Source organism: Heteronotia binoei, chromosome 13 (assembly GCF_032191835.1).
Source record: "Heteronotia binoei isolate CCM8104 ecotype False Entrance Well chromosome 13, APGP_CSIRO_Hbin_v1, whole genome shotgun sequence".
Classification (NCBI taxonomy): Eukaryota; Metazoa; Chordata; class Lepidosauria; order Squamata; family Gekkonidae; genus Heteronotia; species Heteronotia binoei.
This window is the reverse complement of record NC_083235.1, coordinates 1,839,591-1,860,286: the sequence shown is the minus strand read 5'-3', so window position 1 is coordinate 1,860,286 and position 20,696 is coordinate 1,839,591. Positions and strand designations below refer to the sequence as shown.

The 20,696-nt window shown below is 51.8% G+C and overlaps 1 protein-coding gene across 2 annotated transcripts in view; it reads left to right on the top strand.

Moving 5' to 3' along the window:
• Positions 1-9,910, top strand: part of RAD23A (RAD23 homolog A, nucleotide excision repair protein) — a 30,277-nt gene extending 20,367 nt beyond the window's left edge. For both annotated transcript variants that reach the window (XM_060252708.1, XM_060252709.1), the window contains 2 exons: positions 8,367-8,531; positions 9,790-9,910. In XM_060252708.1, the coding sequence (XP_060108691.1) occupies positions 8,367-8,531; positions 9,790-9,903 (279 nt within the window). In that variant the 3' untranslated portion in view covers positions 9,904-9,910. The remainder of the gene's footprint in view (positions 1-8,366; positions 8,532-9,789) is intronic.
• Positions 9,911-20,696: the final 10,786 nt, after the last annotated feature.

Here is a 20,696-nt window from a genome sequence, read left to right as displayed (position 1 = left end):
TGTTGGATCAGGTCAGTGGCCTATCCAGTCCAACACTCTGTGTCACACAGTAGCCGAAAAACCCCAGTTGCCATCAGGAGGTCCATCAGTGGGGCCAGAAGCCCTCCCACTGCTGCCCCCAAAATACCAAGAAGGCAGAACAGAGCCCCATTGCCGAAGACAAGAGTGTTGCATCCATACCTTGTGGCTTAGAGCCACTGATGGACCTCTGCTCTTTAGGCACACTAATTCCCTCTTGGTGCTGTATGCGGGTTAGAGAGGGCCTATTAGGCCACACACCCACCTGATGTAGCTGTAGCCAATCCTCCTGGAGCTTACAGGGCTCTTAGCAGAGGGCCTACTGTAAGCTCCAGGGGGATTGGCTACATCAGGGGGTGTGGCCTAATAGGCAAAGGAGTTCCTGCTACAAAAAAAGCACTGGAGAGGGCAGCCCCAGAGAAATATGGAGAATCTGGTGAGGGTGTTGATGGAAAGACAGGGCAGCTCTCCAGCCCCTCCTGGCAGCCTTCCTGCCGTCCCCCAAGCTGCCCTTGAAAGCACATCACTGCAGGGCTTTTTTGTAGCAGAAACTGCTTTGCATATTAGGCCACACCCCACTGATGTAGCCAAGTCTCCAAGAGCTTTCAGGGTTCTTCTTAAAATCCCAGCAACAAATACAAGTTGATGGGGTGTGAACTGGCAGAGACTGAGCAAGAGAGAGATCTTGGGGTCTTTGTAGATAACTCACTGAAAATGTCAAGACAGTGTGCGATTGCAATAAAAAAGGCCAACGCCATGCTGGGAATTATTAGGAAGGGGATTGAAAACAAATCAGCCAATATCATAATCCCCCTGTATAAATCGATGGTGCGGTCTCATTTGGAGTACTGTGTGCAGTTCTGGTCGCTGCACCTCAAAAAGGATATTATAGCATTGGAAAAAGTCCAGAAAAGGGCAACTAGAATGATTGAAGGGCTGGAACACTTTCCCTATGAAGAAAGGTTAAAATGCTTGGGGCTCTTTAGCTTGGAGAAATGTCGACTGCGGGGTGACATGATAGAGGTTTACAAGAATATGCATGGGATACAGAAGGTAGAGAAAGAAGTACTTTTCTTCCTTTCTCACAATACAAGAACTCGTGGGCATTCCATGAAATTGCTGAGCAGTTGGGCTAGAACTGATAAAAGGAAGTCCTTCTTCACCCAAAGGGTGACTAACGTGGAATTCACTGCCACAGGAGGTGGTGACGGCTACAGGCATAGACAGCTTCAAGAGGGGATTGGATAAGCATATGGCGCAGAGGTCCATCAGTGGCTATTAGCCACAGCTTATTGATGTAACTCTCTGTCTGGGGCAGTGATGCTCTGTACTCTTGATGCTTGGGGGGGCGGGCAACAGTGGGAGGCCTTCTAGTATCCTGGAAGCACTGATGGACCTCCTGATGGCACCTGGTTTTTTGGCCACTGTGTGACACAGAGTGTTGGACTGGATGGGCCATTGGCCTGATGCAACATGGCTTCACTTATGTTCTTCTGTGACACAGAGTGTTGGACTGGAGGGGCCATTGGCCTGATCCAACAGGGCTTCTCTTATGTTCTTATATGACACAGAGTGTTGGACTGGAGGGGCCATTGGCCTGATCCAACAGGGCTTCTCTTATGTTGTTACGTGACACAGAGTGTTGGACTGGAGGGGCCATTGGCCTGATCTAACAGGGCTTCTCTTATGTTGTTATGTGACACAGAGTGTTGGACTGGAGGGGCCATTGGCCTGATCCAACGGGGCTTCTCTTATGTTCTTATGTGACACAGAGTGTTGGACTGGGTGGGCCATTGGCCTGATCCAACAGGGCTTCTCTTATGTTCTTCTGTGACACAGAGTGTTGGACTGGATGGGCCACTGGCCTGATTCAACATGGCTTCTCTTATGTTCTTCTATGACACAGAGTGTTGGACTGGATGGGCCCTTGGCCTGATCCAACATGTCTTCTCTTATGTTCTTATGTGACACAGAGTGTTGGATTGGATGAGCCATTGGCCTGATCCAACATGGCTTCTCTTATGATCTTCATCGTGGTCTCTGTGCAGTCCCACATATGGGTTTATCCGCAGGATCGAGCCCATCTCGGAGAATTCAAAGCAATCCTAAAGCGTTATTTTTGGTGCGCCTTTCCCCTCGTCCCGGGGAGGGGGCAGCGACTGCGCATGCCCAGACGAGGGGGAGGCGGCCAACCCACTCAGTTTCTTCTTTACCGCCGTCCGGAAAACACCTATCTCGCTGATCTCCCGCTTCATTGCAGTCCTCTCTGATCTACCCGTTCCTGATCTACGTTCTTCTTCTTCGATTCCTCTTCTCTTCATTCTGGTATCATTAAAAAAAAAAAAAAAACTTTCTCTTTACTTCTTTTCGGCCCCTCTTCCCCCCCCCCCTCTATTTCCGGGCGGATGGAAGGGAAGGGAAGAGAAAAAATTACCTTTAAGAAGTGCGCTCGCTGTTCGGCAAAACTTCCATCTACTGACGGGCATTCTCTCTGCCTTTTCTGCCTCGGGGAGGCTCACCGTACTGACTCGTGTGCGCACTGCAGCCAGTTCGGCAAGCAGGCGAGAAAAAACCGCGCGGCAAGACTCAGAAGCCATCTGCTAGAGTCTTCCCTACACCCCAATATGGCGCAGGCCGCGACCTCGCAATCATCGCCGTCTTCCCTACTCCTACAGGGAACGACTCAGCCGGTTGCTTCCGTGGCTCAGATTCCCAGCAAGCATAAATCCGGTAAACACCACAAGAAGTCTGACGACTCCAAGAAACGGCATCGCACCGAGTCGATCCCGAGGGACCCTTCGACTTCGACTCCGAAGGACTCCTCGAATTCGAAGACGCCCAAGAAGCAAAAATTGGCTCATAAGACTCTCGAACCTGACGGCGCGATTCGACCACCTCTTGAACCCGTCGTCATAATTAGGCCTCCTATATTTAGGCCACCTACGCCTCGACCTTCCATGACGGCTGGCGCCTCGGCTTCGACGGCTGTCGCCTCGGCCTTGACATCCTCCTCGACTCCGGCCATCACGCCACTGGAAATTGTACGCATAGATTCTAGATCACCATCGGTGCACGAGTCACCTCCAGACCAAATCCTAGGTACCGAGTCCCTGACTTCGACCAAGAGCCAGCATCCGATTCCTCTCCAGGAACGCTTCCGTGAGCTCCCCACTCTACATCCGATCACTTCACCGCTTAGACCGATCACCTCACCGGAATTAGTGAGGAACCCCTCGACCCCGAGAGACCCTTCTCGGCTCCGACAGGATAGATCCCCGAGAGACCCTTCTCGGCTCCGACAGGATAGATCCCCGAGAGACCCTCCTTGGCTCCGACAGGATAGATCCCGAAGTGCACGCAGAGACCGCTACTATTATTATTCACCTTCGAGATCTAGATCCCCATCTCCTCGCAGATACCACAGATACTATAGATCGCCCTCTTACGACTCCTACAGACATCGGACCAGAGACGACTTTAGGACCCGGGAAAGCTCCAGACACCGAGAACGAGCTTATTATAGGGATTACTCCCGCGAGCGCGACCGCCCTCGGTACCGAGACCAGTCTCCTCATCAGTACCGAGACCAGTCTCCTCATCAGCAACGTGACCCCAGGCCTAAACCGTTGTCACCTATCAAGCCGGCAGATCCGCCTCCACTGGAGCTTCCGGCACCCGAGCAGATCCGAAAGACTCCAGAGCTTGACACCGTAGATGACTCGGAGGCTGAACAATCCGTATCATCCAGTTCTTCAGCTTCTAACCTCCATTCTCCTGATTCCGACATAGCCAAGCCGGCAGACCTATCTCCTTCCGAGGGTCCCAAGTCATATCTTGACCTTCTATCCAACATGGCTACATCTCTTAACGTGAAGCTAACTTCTGACATCACTAGAGTATCTGACGTGGTCTATGACCTCGTTAATGCAGACCTCCCTACAGGATCTTCTTTCCCTATGCTCCCAGTCCATTTGGAAACCCTAAAGGAAGCCTGGGACAAGCCGGCATCTGTCCCTCCGACGTCCAAAAGAGTTGAGGCGCTATACAAAGTGCATGCACCTGAGTCAAAGTTCCTCTTCAGTCACCCAGCTCCCAACTCTATGATCGTCCACTCTTCCTCTAAATCAAAACAAACTAGGCACCATGTTCCTCCTGAGAAGGAAGGTAAAAAACTAGATACCATTGGGAGAAAAATTTACTCCCTCACTACTGCGACTACCAAGATCCATAACTACATGGCATATTTTTCCGCTTACGCCTACAATCTTACATCACAGCTGAGTTCTTTGGTCACCGCCCTACCGGAAGCTGCCCAGAAGCAAGCCAATCATGCCCTGCAAGAACTTTCTAGAGTGCGCAAACAGCAGATAAATACTGCCCGTCACGCAGCCCAATGCTCCTCTAAGGCATTAGCTTCAGCCATCGCCCTGCGTAGACACGCATGGCTCAGATCCTCGTCCCTACAGCCTGATATCAAATTCAAAATTGAGGACTTACCATTTGATGGTCTGGGACTATTTAATGCTACTACGGATGACATTCTCACCAATGTCGATGATAGCAGGAAACGAGCAAAGCGGCTAGGAGTCACCCAGCCACAATCCTTTTCCAAGCAGAGGCCCTGGAGGCCCAACTACTTCAAACGGTCCAGATCTCCTCGTCAAAATGAGCCTTGGAAGCGCAAGCCTTCTCTAAATAAGCAGCCATTCCAACAAAGGGCTCGCCCTCAAACCTCAAAGAAGACAACACCCACCAACAAGCAGTCTCTTTGACTCTCCTGCTTCTCTTCCGTCTCCCCTTCTCACCGACATCAGACTTCAGCCGTTCTTCCACAACTGGGAAGCCATAACATCCGACTCCTGGGTACTCTCAATCATTCTAAACGGGTACTCAATAGAGTTCAATTCGACCCCAACTCACCGCAGGTTCATCTCTACTCCTCCATCACCCCATCTTCTTCAGGAAGTGGCAACCTTGCTGGCCAAGGGGGCCATAGAACCAGTCCCCCCCCTTACCATCGCACAGGGTTCTACTCCTGCTACTTCCTTGTTCCGAAGAGAGACGGGGGCCTGCGTCCCATTCTAGATCTCAGAAAACTCAATCACCATATTCATCACAAGAAATTTCGGATGGTCACACTTCAATCCATCCTTCCGTTGCTCCCAAGTCAAGCTTGGATGGCTTCGATAGATCTCCAGGATGCATATTTTCACCTCTCCATCAGTCATCATCACAGGAGATTTCTCAGATTCGCCATAGGGGACCAACACTTCCAATTCCGTGCTCTCCCCTTCGGACTGTCTACAGCCCCGAGAGTGTTCACCAAGTGCATGGCTGTAGTAGTAGCGACTCTGAGACAACAGCGCATCTCCATTTACCCCTACATAGACGACTGGCTGGTCGTCTCACGCTCCAAGGAACAGCTCCAGTCCGATGTTTCTGCGACACTGTCCCTCTTGGCCACTCTGGGCCTTCAAGTCAACACCTCCAAATCGAACCTAACACCTACTCAATCCATTCAATTTATAGGGGCTCATCTTTCAACTCTGTCATGCAAGGCATATCTACCAGAAGACAGAGCACAACACATCATGTCTCTGGCCAGGGACATTATTCTTCATCGCTCCCAGACAGCCTTTACTTTTCAGAGAATGCTAGGCCTCATGGCCGCCACCACCTCTGTGCTCCTGTTCGCCAGACTACATATGCGCCCTCTTCAACTTTGGTTCGTGAGGACCTTTCATCCTCAGCGTCAACATCAGCTCACTCTACTCACTATCCCGACTCACATCCTTCCATCTCTCAAATGGTGGACTGTGCGACATCACCTTCTCAGGGGAATGTCCTTTGCTCGGACTCCTCCCTCGGTGATTGTCACTACGGACGCGTCGAAGTGGGGATGGGGAGCCCACTTGCGACACCTCACCGTTCAGGGCCAATGGACAGAATACGAACGCTCCCTTCACATAAATTGCCTGGAGTTGATGGCAGTCCACAGGGCTCTGCGGTCCTTTCTTCCCTCACTCCACAACAAGCATGTCCAAATAGCTTCAGACAATGTTGCAACTGTCTTCTACATAAACCGACAGAGGGGCACTGCTTCCATCAGACTGTGCAAGAGGGCCCTGAGCCTATGGCACTGGAGCATTGCTCACGGCATCTTCCTATCTGCAGTGCATCTACCTGGAATCCAAAATACGCAAGCGGACACTCTGAGTCGACATCCTATCAACGATCACGAGTGGTCCATCAACCGCCGTTATCTCCTGCCCGTGTTTCGAGAGTTCGGTACGCCGGACGTAGATGCCTTTGCAACGCAAGACAACACTCAGTGCCCGCGCTTCTTCACCCGCGGCCAGCAGTCTCCTCTGTCAGCAGGGGACGCCTTCCTACAATCCTGGAAAGGCCCAATGTTGTACATGTTTCCACCAATTCCTCTCATCACGAGAGTATTGCAGAAGATCATGACGGACAATGCCAATTGCATCTTAGTGACTCCGTGGTGGCCACGTCAACCGTGGTTTACCACTCTCCTTCTGCTGTCTCACGGACTCTTTCTCCGCCTCCCGCAGACTCAGGACCTCCTCTCTCAACAGAGGGGCAGGGTTCTTCATCACAACCCTACTCTCCTCCGTCTTACAGCATGGAGAATCAATTTCTAACTTTCTCACCGGAGGTTCGTCATATCATCCTCAATGCTAGGAAACCAGCCACTAGAAAGGCCTATAACCTCAAGTGGAAGCGTTTCTCTAAGTATGCAGCATTACATTCCTTTCTACCTGAGGCGGCAAATATTAATCAAATTCTAACCTACACCCTGACACTCTCCAAAGCTGGTCTCTCTCACTCCTCTCTGAAAGTGCACTTGGCAGCTATTTCGGCATTCCATCCTCGCATCGACGGCTCCACTGTATTCTCGCACTCCGCTACTAAGGCTTTCCTGAAGGGAATTTTCCACCTTCACCCTCCAATTCGCAAAATACAACCTGCTTGGAGCCTATCCTTGGTCCTCAGTCAGCTAATGAAGCCACCATTTGAGCCAATGGGTTCCATCTCCTTAAGCCTTTTGACATGGAAGACTGCCCTTTTGGTTGCCGTAACCACTGGCAAACGAGCTAGCGACATTTGCGCTTTCAGGTCAGACCCCCCGTACACTATTTTTCACCATGACAAGGTGGTGCTGCGCCCTGATCCTGCCTTTTTACCTAAGGTCGTTTCGCCTTTCCACCTTGGGAAACCGTCTATCTTGCCTGCGTTCTTCCAGAACCCTACAGACACGGCCCAACGCACTCTGCATCATCTGGACGTACGCAGAGCTCTGGCCTTCTACATTGACAGGACTAAACAGTTCCGACAGGACAATAGACTCTTTGTCTCTTATGCTACCCATAATCAGGGTACCAAAATTTCAACTCAAAGATTCTCCAAGTGGATTACCTCCACGATATCTTTATGCTATGAACTGGCTAAACAGCCCGTACCTGAGCACTTGCGAGCTCACTCTACCAGAGCTGTCGCAACCTCAACAGCCTTCTGTAAGGGCGTTCCGATGGAGGACATCTGCGCTGCCGCGGTCTGGTCGTCCCCATCCACCTTCGCCTCGCACTACGCTCTTGACGTTCGTGCCCGGCGTGACACATCCTTTGGGCAGGCTGTGCTGAGGTCAATCTTCGACTAAGTCATCTGCGGACTTGTGAGTACAAATTCATTTTACCTATTTTACTCTAACTTGCAGATCTCTTTTTTTACAGATCCAGCACCCGCCTCCTGCAAGGTAGCTTGCCAGTCACCCATATGTGGGACTGCACAGAGACCACGATGAAGATGGACAGGTTTCTTACCTGTAACTGATGATCTTCGAGTGGTCATCTGTGCAGTCACACATACCCACCCAGCCTTCCCCGCTGCTGGACTATCACATCATTTTATCTTGTACACCTACCCGGCGGCGGGAAGAAACTGAGTGGGTTGGCCGCCTCCCCCTCGTCTGGGCATGCGCAGTCGCTGCCCCCTCCCCAGGACGAGGGGAAAGGCGCGCCAAAAATAACGCTTTAGGATTGCTTTGAATTCTCCGAGATGGGCTCGATCCTGCGGATAAACCCATATGTGTGACTGCACAGATGACCACTCGAAGATCATCAGTTACAGGTAAGAAACCTGTCCTTCTTAAGCTCTTGGAGGATTAGCTACATCAGGGGGGTGGGGCCTAATATGCAAAGGAGTTCTTGCTATAAAAAAAAGCCGTGCGTCTCTGATATTTTGTGACATCCTGACATGATGGGGAATCGGGTGAAGGTGTGATGCTTTAGCAGGACATCACAGAGCTCTGACCCCTCCTCTTCCTCCAGCAAATCAGCCAGCATCAAGAGCAGTTCATCCAGATGCTCAACGAGCCCTTGGGCGAAATGGCCGACGTCGCTGACATCGAAGGGGAGATGGGGGCCATTGGGGAGGAAGCCCCGCAGATGAACTACATCCAAGTCACGCCTCAGGAAAAAGAAGCCATAGAAAGGGTGAGTCAGAATGCTGGGCCGGGGGAGGAGGAGGAGGAAGGGGCGGGAAAGGGAATCTCCTTCTGCTCTATGCTCTGGTGGGGGCAGCAGCAGCGCTGGCTCGCCTGCTAGGCAAACTAGGTGGTTGCATAGGGTGCCGGCAGGGTGGGACACCAAATTCAGCCTCCTCCTTTCTAGGCAACGCCTAGTTTGCCTGCTCCCCAGCCTCCTCCTCCCTCCCTTCTCTTCTCCACTCCTCTCTACTTCCTTCCCATCCAGGAAGTGGGGAGGAGTCAGTGGCAGCAGGGCCACCCTTTCAGGACACTTTTAGGTAGCCGGGAACACAGTGCTAGAGCCCCCCTCCAGCATTGAAATAGACATGGGAGGGGGAGGGGGGTGCTGTGGAGGGGGTGGTAGGCAGCGAGTCTGCCTAGGACTCCATGCGGGGTCAGGCCAGTACTGGGTGGCACAGAGATGGGGCCTGGGGTGCAGAGAGGCCCGGGATGACTTGGAGTGACGAGCTGGATGCCCCAGAGCTGGGGGGCACCAGGGCTGCTTGGGGGGAGGTGGGAGTGGGGATTGTCAGCATCGCAAAGGAGGCCATGCTGTCTCGGGACTCTCCCTAGAGCCAGTTCTGTGCCCCACCCACCCCACACATGCCTGAATTCTGCACAGAATCCTGTTGGCTGTTCCTGTACTATACTGTTCCCTTCAGTAAAACGATGTAGCTATATCTGTTTTGCATCAAAGTGCTAAGCTGCACTCCCTACCCCCCCACACACACACATACATGCGCTTGGCAGCTAGAATCTAGAGGGGTTTTGCCAAGGAAACAAGAGACACAAAGAATTAAATGTCAGATATCTGAGAGCTGCAAGACTTGAACGTTAGATGTTTGAGAGCTGGAAGGAAGGGAAATAGATGGGGGAGGGAAGAAGGAAGGGAGAAGTGGAAAGAAAGCAACTTTAAATGCATTCTCCAAGCTGCTGGGTGATTTGTCTTGGAGAAGTGATTTAAAGAGAAAAATGCCTTCTCCAAGCCAGCTGACGGGGCAGAGGGGGCTTCAAGAGCCAGGCAATATGTGTGAAAGGGCAACATGTCATTCCTGAGCCACAGTTTGGCCACCCCTGAGCTAGATCTTGGCAGAAGTCCTGGCAGTTGGGCCCTTCCAGGGAGAAACGGTGGGCCTGTAGCCTAGGGGCAGGGCAGTCAAGGAGAGGCTGACCTTCTTCTTTCTGTCCCTCCCTTTCTTTCTCTCCCCCCCTCCCCTCCCCTCCAGTTGAAGGCCCTTGGCTTCCCGGAGAGCTTGGTGATCCAGGCCTATTTCGCCTGCGAGAAGAACGAGAACTTGGCCGCCAACTTCCTGCTGAGTCAGAACTTTGATGATGAGTGATAAAAGGGGGGGGGGGAAGAGTTTTATATGAAATTCTCTATATAAATATTCATTTATTTAAAGGGGCATGTATTGGGGCAGACGGGTGGTGGCAGGTGGCAGGATCTGAGAGCATCCCGGGCCGAACGGCTGGCTGGAGGGAAATACTCTTCTCTTCTCTTGGAAGCTGGGCGGTCGGGGGAAAAGCAGAACAAGCGGACCCCTCCTCTTGTCCTCTCTTTCTCCCTCCCCCCCCCCAATAAGAGCCACGTTTGTGCCCAGCTGCTCCAGCCCACCCAAAAAATAAATAAATAACAGAGAAGGCTTCGGATTGGCAAGCAGAGGCTGTTCAGGGAAAGGGCGACGCGGCAGATGGGTTCTGTTGGACCTTCTCCTGTTGGAGCCGCGTGTGCGTGTGTGCAAACAGATTGCTCTTTTGTTTGCAAATCCCCACCCCCCACCTCCTCCGCCAGAGTGCCGGGCTTGCATATGTCTGCACCCTCAGCCACTGCTGTCAGGACGCCGATTCCCCCTCCCAGTTCCACTGCTGCTGGCCTCTGAACTGAGCCCTGTTGTCCATCCAGAGACTGGCCCGTGCTGGGCGGGCAACCGGCCCTCTGATGCTTTTGTGGATCGCTCGCGCCTGCTGGGAAGAGGCTGCGCGGCAGTGGAAGGAGGAGAGCCGCAGAGCCGCATTTCCCAGCCCTGGCCGTGTCCCCCACTAAGCTGCTTCCCCCTTCTAAATTCATTCTGGAAGAAGAAGTGGGAAGGAGGGCTTCAGGACCAGCCAGCTGGAAACCCTGGGCTCCTTTTGGCTGCCCCCCCCCCTGCAACATGTCCGGCCAGCTGCTCCAGGGACCCGGGGGTGGGACAGACCTGCCTTTGGTTCCCAGGATTTAACCCTCCAAGAACCCCCTTGGCCAGCACGGTCGGCCCTTTCAGCTTTCAATGTCGAGGTCTTGGAACCTTCGTACAATACCAAAAGAATGCATTGATTTTTTTTTTACAAAGCCCCTCAGCGGGCAAATCTCTTTAAATGTCTCTCTCGGGGCGAAATGCCTCTTGAAGGAAGCTCTGTTTTTAAAATGATTTCCGTGTTGTGGCAGTTTCAAGGAAACCTCATCTTTTCTGGTATTAACCGGATTTACCTGTTGTTGGAAGGGTTCTTGTCTTTCAAGGACCCTTATTTTGTTCTTAAAGCTGGGCCAGAGGGGGGGGGCACAGCGTCTCTGTGTTAGACATGGGGAGGGAGACTTTAAAAAAACGGGGGCGGGGGAAGATTTTTGCCACCAACTCTCTTTAGGGAAATGCCTAGCAAGAGAAGTCCTAAGTTCTAATGTACATTTTTGAAGCTTGAGTTTAGATTGACAAGAGTGTATTCTTGATCAGCCTCATTAAATATTGGTCTAACGTTTGGCTTTTCCAGTCTCTGATATCCACTGAAATTGATTTTTGATGCGGTACAAAACTGCCAGAGACTTCCTTGGTCGGCATCGCTCGTCTATTTTACGTGGGGATATCGGTCAGAGTTGTTTCTGGTTCAAACGTTAATAAAACTCTCCGTTTCCACCAGATAACCCCCTGTTTCCTTTGGCTAAAACCGTGCCCTTGTTGTCCGTCTCTCTCTTTCCTGCCCCCTCCTCCCATGGCCCTCCTTTCTGGAAACCCACCAAAAGGGCACCACCAAGAACATTGCCATCTCTTTCCTGCCCCCTCCTCCCATGGCCCTCCTGTCTGGAAGCCCACCAAACGGGCACCACCAAGAACATTGCCATCTCTCTTTCCTGCCCCCTTCTCCCATGGCCCTCCTGTCTGGAAGCCCACCAAACGGGCACCACCAAGAACATTGCCATCTCTCTTTCCTGCCCCCTCCTCCCATGGCCCTCCTGTCTGGAAGCCCACCAAACGAGCACCACCAAGAACATTGCCATCTCTCTTTCCTGCCCCCTTCTCCCATGGCCCTCTTGTCTGGAAGCCCACCAAACGGGCACCACCAAGAACATTGCCGTCTTTCTCTTTCTCGCCGCCTCCTCCCATGGCCCTCCTTTCTGGAAGCCCACCAAACGGGCACCACCAAGAACATTGCCATCTCTCTTTCCTGCCCCCTCCTCCCATGGCCCTCCTTTCTGGAAGCCCACCAAACGGGCACCACCAAGAACATTGCCATCTCTCTTTCCTGCCCCCTCCTCCCATGGCCCTCCTTTCTGGAAGCCCACCAAACGGGCACCACCAAGAACATTGCCATCTCTCTTTCCTGCCCCCTCCTCCCATGGCCCTCCTTTCTGGAAGCCCACCAAACGGGCACCACCAAGAACATTGCCGTCTCTCTTTCTCACCCCCTCCTCCCATGGCCCTCTTGTCTGGAAGTCCACCAAATGGGCACCACCAAGAACGTTGCTTTGTTTCCTGGAGAAGGGAGTCCTTGGACCTTCCCGCAGCAAGCGCCCACCGCAAAGACATCCAGAGTATTGCCTCTATGCCTCAGAAAATAAACATTGAAGCCATAAGTTACTGCTGAATTGCGTGCTGTGGTTGACTATGATGGATGGTGTGTGGCGTTTTCTAGAGCAAGCTAAATTAATTTGATTTCAAGGACAGCTGAGTGGAGCAGGAGGGGGGGAGTGGAGACAAGCAGTGTTCCTTCTTGAGTCCAAAAGAGTAATCGGTGGTCGGAGTGAGCTGGGGACAAAAGGCCGTTGGATCTCTGGGGTGACCTGGAATTGGTCTCAGCTCTGCTGTTAGCAAGTTAGGGGCCGGGGGGGCGGCATCAGGAGTTTCGTTGGGCTGCAGCTGGCTTTGAATGCACTCCCCAGCTGCGGCTCCTTTGGATCTCGTGGCTTCGATGAAGGATCCAGAGTGCACCGAGGAACCCTCATCGACTGGAACGTGCTGATGTAGCAGCACCAAACGTAGAAAGCATTACTAAAAAGCGTGTGAGCACATGTGTTTGCTGGGTTTGTTCTTTTCTCTTTTTTTGAACTGCCTTTCCAAGCTTTGCTTCCCAACTCATTCTGTCAAAACCTTGGCAGAGAAGAGGCTGCTGCCGGCTCGTCGTTTCGTTTTTAGAAGCAACCCAATTGTTTCTGGCTCTTCCGGCTTTGGAGAATCGGCTTGCCTGGGGAAAACCTCGGAAGCCGGAGGAGAAGGAGACAGGCTGAAGCAGCTTCTGGTTTTCGGTTTTGGTGTTCCGCATAGCTCCGTGCCCCTTCCTGTGATTAACAAAAGCAGAATTAATTCTGCGGGGGGGGGGGGGAGCAAACAGCCTTGCTTAATTTGGAAAATACACGCAGGTAACATGATGCAGGTATTTTTTTAAAAAAATGCAAGAGGAGCCTTCTGGTTGTGGAGGTCTTGGTGAGGGAAGCTGCCGCCGCCAACTTCTGTGGCAAACGGGCACCACCGAGAACGTTGCTTTGTTTTCCCGGAGAAGGGAGTCCTTGGACCAGTTTTCTCTCTGGCCTGTGTTGATTGGAGAAGCTTGTTCCCGCCTCCTCTGTCTCTGGTTAAAATGTTCTGGGCACTGTGAAGGGAGTGTGGAATAAATAAGACGTTGAGGCCACTCGGTGGCAGAACGAGGTGTGGTGGTGGATTCCTTCAGTTGGTGCGTCTGGCTCTTTTTCCCCGGCAGACAAGGGAGGGGTGGGCGGGCAGAGGCGAAGAACACACCACAGAAGGCAGATGTCTGGTCTGGTAAGGTGGAAACGGCCCAGGGAATGGCAAACCCACCTCTCTTTTGTCTCTTGTCTGGACCTGGATGGGCCATTTCATTCAGAATGTCAGCTTTCGTATGCTCTTAAGCAGACTTCTTCAGACAAAATGGGAATGGAAGCAGCAGTTCTTAATAGAAGCGGGCAGTGTGGAATCGTGGGAATGTTTTTAGTAGATAAAAAGAACCACAAATAGGGATCTGTGTGTGTTGGCGTTAGGACAAAACAGGGCTGAAAAAACACTGGCGGGTGATAAAAAGCAGACCGCTGTTATAGGTGTGAAGTGCCATAAATCTAGGTAACATTCTGGCTTTGTCAGTTTAAATGGAGGGCACGGTTTCTCAAGAGACTATAACATCCATTATAGTTTGCCGTTAGAAAAAAAGGAAGACATTAAAATACAGTGGAGGATGGGTTGGTATATGCCAGGAGTGGCCAATGATAGCTCTCCAGATTTTTTTTGCGTACAACTCCCATCAGCCCCAGCCAGCATAACCAGTGGCTGGGGTGATGGGAGTTGTAGGCAAAAACATCTGGAGAGCTACTGTTGGCCACCCCTGGTATATGCAATAATCTTGAGAAACCATTGCCTTCCCAGTCGTCTACACTTCCCCCCCCAGCAAGCTGGGGACTCATAAAAACATAAGAGAAGCCATGTTGGATCAGGCCAGTGGCCCATCCAGTCCAACACTCTATCATACAGTGTCCAATATATATATATATATACACACACACACAGTGGCTAATAGCCACTGATGGACCTCTGCTCCATTTTTTTATCCAATCCCTCTTGAAGCTGGCTATGCATGTAGCCGCCACCACCTCCTGTGGCAGTGAATTCCACATGTTAATCACTCTTTGGATGAAGAAAGACTCCCTTTTATCCGTTTTATCCCTTTTATCTGACTCATTTGACCGACCTCGGAAGGATGGAAGGCTGAGTCAACTTTGGGCTGGCTACCTGAACCCGCTTTCGCTGGGACAGAACTCAGGTCGTGAGCAGAGAGTTCAGATCACAGTACTGCAGTACTGCTGCTTTACCACTCTGCACCAAGGGGCTGCAAAAAGGACACAGACAAACACTTTAAAAAACACTTTAAAATTAAAACATGCTTTAAAAATTGGCACTTGTGAGTCTTAATGATGCTTTCTTTGTATTTTTTTTCATGGGATCCAGGGAACTGGGCAAAGGAAGCTCTGGCTCTTTCCTTCCTTCCCTGGGGGACTGGAGGTGGCGGGGGAGCCTCAGGCAATAAAAGGAAAGAGAGGCTTGGCTCAGTAGCTCTGCTGTATGATTGAGAGAGCCTGGAAAAACAAGCTCTGTCTCCCCCCTATCTTCCCTCAGCCAATGGCGAGAATCGAGGTTTTGCTCTGTAGCTCCTGTGCGATTGAGCAAGCCTTGCAAAGCAAGCTGTGATGCAGAAGGAAGCAAGAGAGAGGGAGAAGGAAGCAGACGGCAGCTGGTTGCTCAGAGGCCTGATTCAGCCTCCAAACTGCATGTTTGACACCCCTGCTAATGTCCAATCCAATCCAAATGCCTTTATTGGCATAGAAATAAAAAGTACAGCATAGCAAATTTACGTGGAGTTTCAGCTATAAAAACCAGTCACACATCAAGAAGGGGAGCTAGTCTTTTGCTCCCTGATTGTTATGGCGGCCAAAAGGTACTTTGCAACTAGGCTTGTGATATGGGAACATCGGTCAGATAGTAGAAAAAAACCTAACTTCACTTCAGGTAATCCATAAAAATTAGACACCCCCCGTTGTTGGCCAGACTATCCTGTGATCTCCTCTACAGCAGAGGTGCTGTGTTGTGCTGGGGGGGGGGGGGCGCGGCGGTAAAGTTGTTTCAAGTCTTCTCCAAAATGCTGAGGAAATAATGAGAGGCCTGCCGCAGAAGAGGACAGATGGCAGGAGCAGAGAAGAAGCGATAGCTTCTACACATTCGTTTCCAATAATTAGCCAATTTGGTGAGAAACAGCCAAAACCCAGCTGATACTGATGCGACTCCACACCTCTCTCTCTACTGCGAACACCCACCCATCTGCACAGAAGGAAGCACTGCACTGAAACAGACAACTTGGACCTGAATCACTGCTCATCGGACACCTGCCATCCATTGCCAACTTGCTTGGTGCTCCCCCCCCCCCAAGGTGAGAATCCAGCTCCCCGCCAAATTTCTCTGGTTTCATTATACAGTCCCGCACTTCCCCATAAAAATCACAATAAAGTAAGACATGGGCGACCTGAAACCAGCTTCTGCCGAGACCGAACTCAGGTCATGAGCAGAGGTTAGGACTGTAGTACTGCAGCTTTAGCACTCTGTGCCATGGGACTCTTTCCAGTTGACCACTAGAGGGTTGGGGGGGGACCCCAAAGAAACAAGAATGTAATGAGTAAAATGAGAATATGGAAGAAGACCCCTGACACAGAGTGTTGGACTGGATGGGCCACTGGCCTGATCGAACATGGCTTCTCTTATGTTCTTATGTGACTCAGAGTGTTGGACTGGATGGGCCACTGGCCTGATCCAACATGGCTTCTCTTATGTTATTCTGTGACACAGAGTGTTGGACTGGAGGGGCCACTGGCCTGATCCAACATGGCTTCTCTTATGTTCTTCTGTGACACAGTGTTGGACTGGAGGGGCCACTGGCCTGATCCAACATGGCTTCTCGTATGTTCTTCTGTGACACAGAGTGTTGGACTGGAGGGGCCACTGGCCTGATCCAACATGGCTTCTCTTATGTTCTTCTGTGACACAGAGTGTTGGACTGGAGGGGCCACTGGCCTGATCCAACATGGCTTTTCTTATGTTCTTCTGTGACACAGAGTGTTGGACTGGATGGGCCACTGGCCTGATCCAACATGGCTTCTCTTATGTTCTTCTGTGACACAGAGTGTTGGACTGGAGGGGCCACTGGCCTGATCCAACAGGGCTTCTCTTATGTTCTTATGTGACACAGAGTGTTGGACTGGAGGGGCCACTGGCCTGATCCAACGTGGCTTCTCTTATGTTCTTCTGTGACACAGAGTGTTGGACTGGAGGGGCCACTGGCCTGATCCAACGTGGCTTCTCTTATGTTCTTCTGTGACACAGAGTGTTGGACTGGAGGGGCCACTGGCCTGATCCAACATGGCTTCTCTTATGTTCTTCTGTGACACAGTGTTGGACTGGAGGGGCCACTGGCCTGATCCAACATGGCTTCTCGTATGTTCTTCTGTGACACAGAGTGTTGGACTGGAGGGGCCACTGGCCTGATCCAACATGGCTTTTCTTATGTTCTTCTGTGACACAGAGTGTTGGACTGGAGGGGCCACTGGCCTGATCCAACATGGCTTCTCTTATGTTCTTCTGTGACACAGAGTGTTGGACTGGAGGGGCCACTGGCCTGATCCAACATGGCTTCTCTTATGTTCTTATGTGACACAGAGTTTTGGACTGGAGGGGCCACTGGCCTGATCCAACATGGCTTCTCTTATGTTCTTCTGTGACACAGAGTGTTGGACTGGATGGGCCACTGGCCTGATCCAACAGGGCTTCTCTTATTTTCTTCTGTGACACAGAGTGTTGGACTGGAGGGGCCACTGGCCTGATCCAACAGGGCTTCTCTTATGTTCTTCTGTGACACAGAGTGTTGGACTGGAGGGGCCACTGGCCTGATCCAACAGGGCTTCTCTTATGTTCTTCTGTGACACAGAGTGTTGGACTGGAGGGGCCACTGGCCTGATCCAACAGGGCTTCTCTTATGTTCTTCTGTGACACAGAGTGTTGGACTGGATGGGCCATTGGCCTGATCCAACATGGCTTCTCCTATGTTCTTATGACTGCTATTTTTGCTACAACAGACTGCTGTGGCTTGCTCTTGAGAATTATACTCCCGACCTCTCAGAAAGCAGAAGGACCTCTATCCCCTGAGCAGGGCTTCCACCTCCGGGTCAGAAATCCCCGGGCATTTCAAGATAGAGTTTTGGGAGGGGAAGGACCTCAGCCGGGTGTGATCGCATGCCCTCCATCTTCCAAAGCAGCCATTTTCTCAAAAAGGAGTGGAATAAATGTTTGAAATAAATAAATAAGCAGTCTGTGTAGTCTGGTAACAGCCCCGTGGTGCAGAGTGGTAAAGCTGCAGTACTGCAGTCGGAGCCCTCTGCTCATAACCTGAGTTCGATCCTGGCAGAAGCTGGTTCAGGTAGCAGGCTCCAGGTTGACTCAGCCTTCCCTCCTTCTGAGGTCGGTCAAATGAGTCCCCAGCTTGCTGGGGGGAAAGTGTAGAGGATTGGGGAAGGCAATGGCAAACCACCCCGTAAAAAGTCTGCCGTGAAAATGTGAAAGCAACGTCACCCCAGAGTCGGATTAGACTGGTGCTTGCACAGAGGACTACCTTGACCTTTTAATAATAAGTTAAGAGTTTTCAGAGTTCTGTAGACTTACAACTTTGATTAGGATACTAATTAAGGACATTTAGGGGGTTCTTATTTTGTACAAGCCCCGTGGCGCAGAGTGTTAAAGCTGCAGTACTGCAGTCCTAAGCTTCTCATGACCTGAGTTCTATCCCCAGTGGAAGCTGGGTTTTCAGGTAGCTGGCTCCAGGTTAACTCAGCCTTCCATCCTTCCGAGGTCGGTCAAATGAGTCCCCAGCTTGCTGGGGGGGGAAGTGTAGATGACTGGGGAAGGCAATGGCAAACCACTCTGTAAAAAGTCTGCTGTGAAAACGTTGTGAAAGCAACGTCACCCCAGAGTCGGAAACGACTGGTGCTTGCACAGGGGACTGCCTTTACTTTTTTAAATGTAGTCTGGAGATCAATTGTAATGGCACGCCCAGAGTAAATCACAGCCCACAAAGCCTCTGTTACAGGAAAAGGACATTTCCCTCCTGACAACCCGAGTTGCTGGTTAGCCAAGCGGAGACAGATTTTTTGGGGCACAAGGGATGCCAGTCTCCAGTTGGGTGCGAAGGGAAAGAAGCTGTGGCAAATAATGAATACGATATAACAGTATTTTCAAAAATATATATCATTCATTCAAATTCATAAACTTTTCGAAACCACATTCATTTCAGCAGGGTGATAAATACAAAACTCAATTAGCGCGTAACACCATTCCTAAATCAATACAGTATCCAATACAATTCTTTAATGCGGAAAAGTGCTAGCGCAAAAAAGTGCTTGTCCAATAAAGTGCAAACTTTCAATAAGAAATCCTCTTCTTGCATATTGCAAGTTGCAATTTCTGTAGACGCCGCATGGCCTCCTCTGACTGAGCCAGAAGGCGGCTGTTATCTTGCCGTGCCGTTTCCCAGTCTTTGACTAAGAGCAGATTCACAACGCTTTCGCAGCATAACAAGGTCAAGGCAGTCCCCTGTGCAAGCAACAGTCGTTTCCGACTGGGGTGACGTTGCTTTCACAACGTTTTCACGGCAGACTTTTTACGGGGTGGTTTGCCCTTTCCTTCCCCAGTCATCTACACTTCCCCCCCCCCAGCAAGCTTGGGGGGACCTCCGACTCCGAGGGGGGGACCGACCTCGGAAGGATGGAAGGCCGAGTCAACCTGGAGCCGGCTACCTGAACCAGCTTCCTCTGGGATCGAACTCAGGTCGTGAGCAGAGGGCTCCGACTGCAGTACAGCAGCTTTACCACTTTGCGCCACGGGGCTCCTTCAGTGCAGATAGGAAAGGAAAGGTCCCCTGTGCAAGCACCAGTCGTTTCCGACTCTGGGGTGACGTTGCTTTCACAACGTTTTCATGGCAGACTTTTTACAGGGTGGTTTGCCATTGCCTTCCCCAGTCCTCTATGCTTCCCCCCCCAGCAAGTTGGGTCCTCATTTGACCGACCTCAGAAGGATGGAAGGCTGAGTCAACCTGGAGCCGGCTACCTGAACCAGCTTCCACTGGGATCGAACTCAGGTCGTGAGCAGAGGGCTCCGACTGCAGTGCTGCAGCTTTACCACTCTGTGCCACAGCAGAACTCAGGACAAAACACAGGAACAAGCACTCAGCCTTTCCAAGGTCGTATTACTGGTAAGAGGTATTACAGGTAGAGGCGGCCATGGGGCCCTGCTGAGTTCCTTTTTTAACCTTGCCCCCCCCCCCGTCTCCGCCCCCAAACCTCCCAGGGTTTCTGTGCCCAGAGATGGCGACCCTGCGGAGCGGCACAGCTTCCTCCTGGATGGAGAGCAGGAGGCGCACTCCTGGAGTCCTGTGACGTGAGCTGGGTTGCTAGGTTGCGAAGGAGCTGCCTTTTGTGGCTTGGCTGGCCTGCAGAGAAAAGGACGAAGCCCCTGGCGAGAGAGGAAAGGCCGTGGCGGGAGTCTGGAAGCCACGGAAAGGCCACTGCGCGAGGAGGCCCTGTTCGGGGCCTTGCGTCATTCTTAATTCCTGCATTTGAAGTCCACGTCCCGCTTTCATGCAGAGAGCAATACGATTTGGGGGCTCCATTTCTGTGACCTGGGACCCTCTTCACCTGTTCCCACCCAATGGGGCTGGTCCGGCTGGCAAGCAAAGGGCCGTGTGCTTCCTTTGTGCCTTGAGAAACCACAGGCTGGTGGTCCTCTTTCGGGCCTCGTCTCTGTCTGCCAAACTCCAGCTGTTCTCTGAGGCACTCCTGGAGTTGAACCAGCAGTCCTGTAGCTAGGGGCCGTGGGGGGGATGGGGCCATGGAGGTGAGAGCAGGAAGCTGGGGGCCACCCCTCTTCCTCCCCCACGAGTGAGAGCCAGTTTGGTGTAGCGGTGAAGGGTGCGGACTCTCATCTGAGAGAACCGGGTTGGATTCCCCACTCCTCCACTTGCAGCTGCTGAAATGACCTTGGGTCAGCCATAGCTCTGGCAGATGTTGTCCTTGAAAGGGGAGCTGCTGGGAGAGCTCTCTCAGCCCCACCCACCGCACAGGGTGTCTGTTGTGGGGGAGGAAGGGAAAGGGGATTGTAGGCTACTCTGAGACTTAGGGTTTGTAGAATCTTTTGGGCTCAAGTGCCGTGTTCTACGGGAGAAAGTTTTTCTTCCAGACGTTTCGTTCTCTGCTGCGGAGAACATCCTCAGTGGCGTTGCAGCCGGAGCAGGCCACTGAGGATGTTCTCCGCAGCCGAGAACGAAACGTCTGGAAGAAAAAACT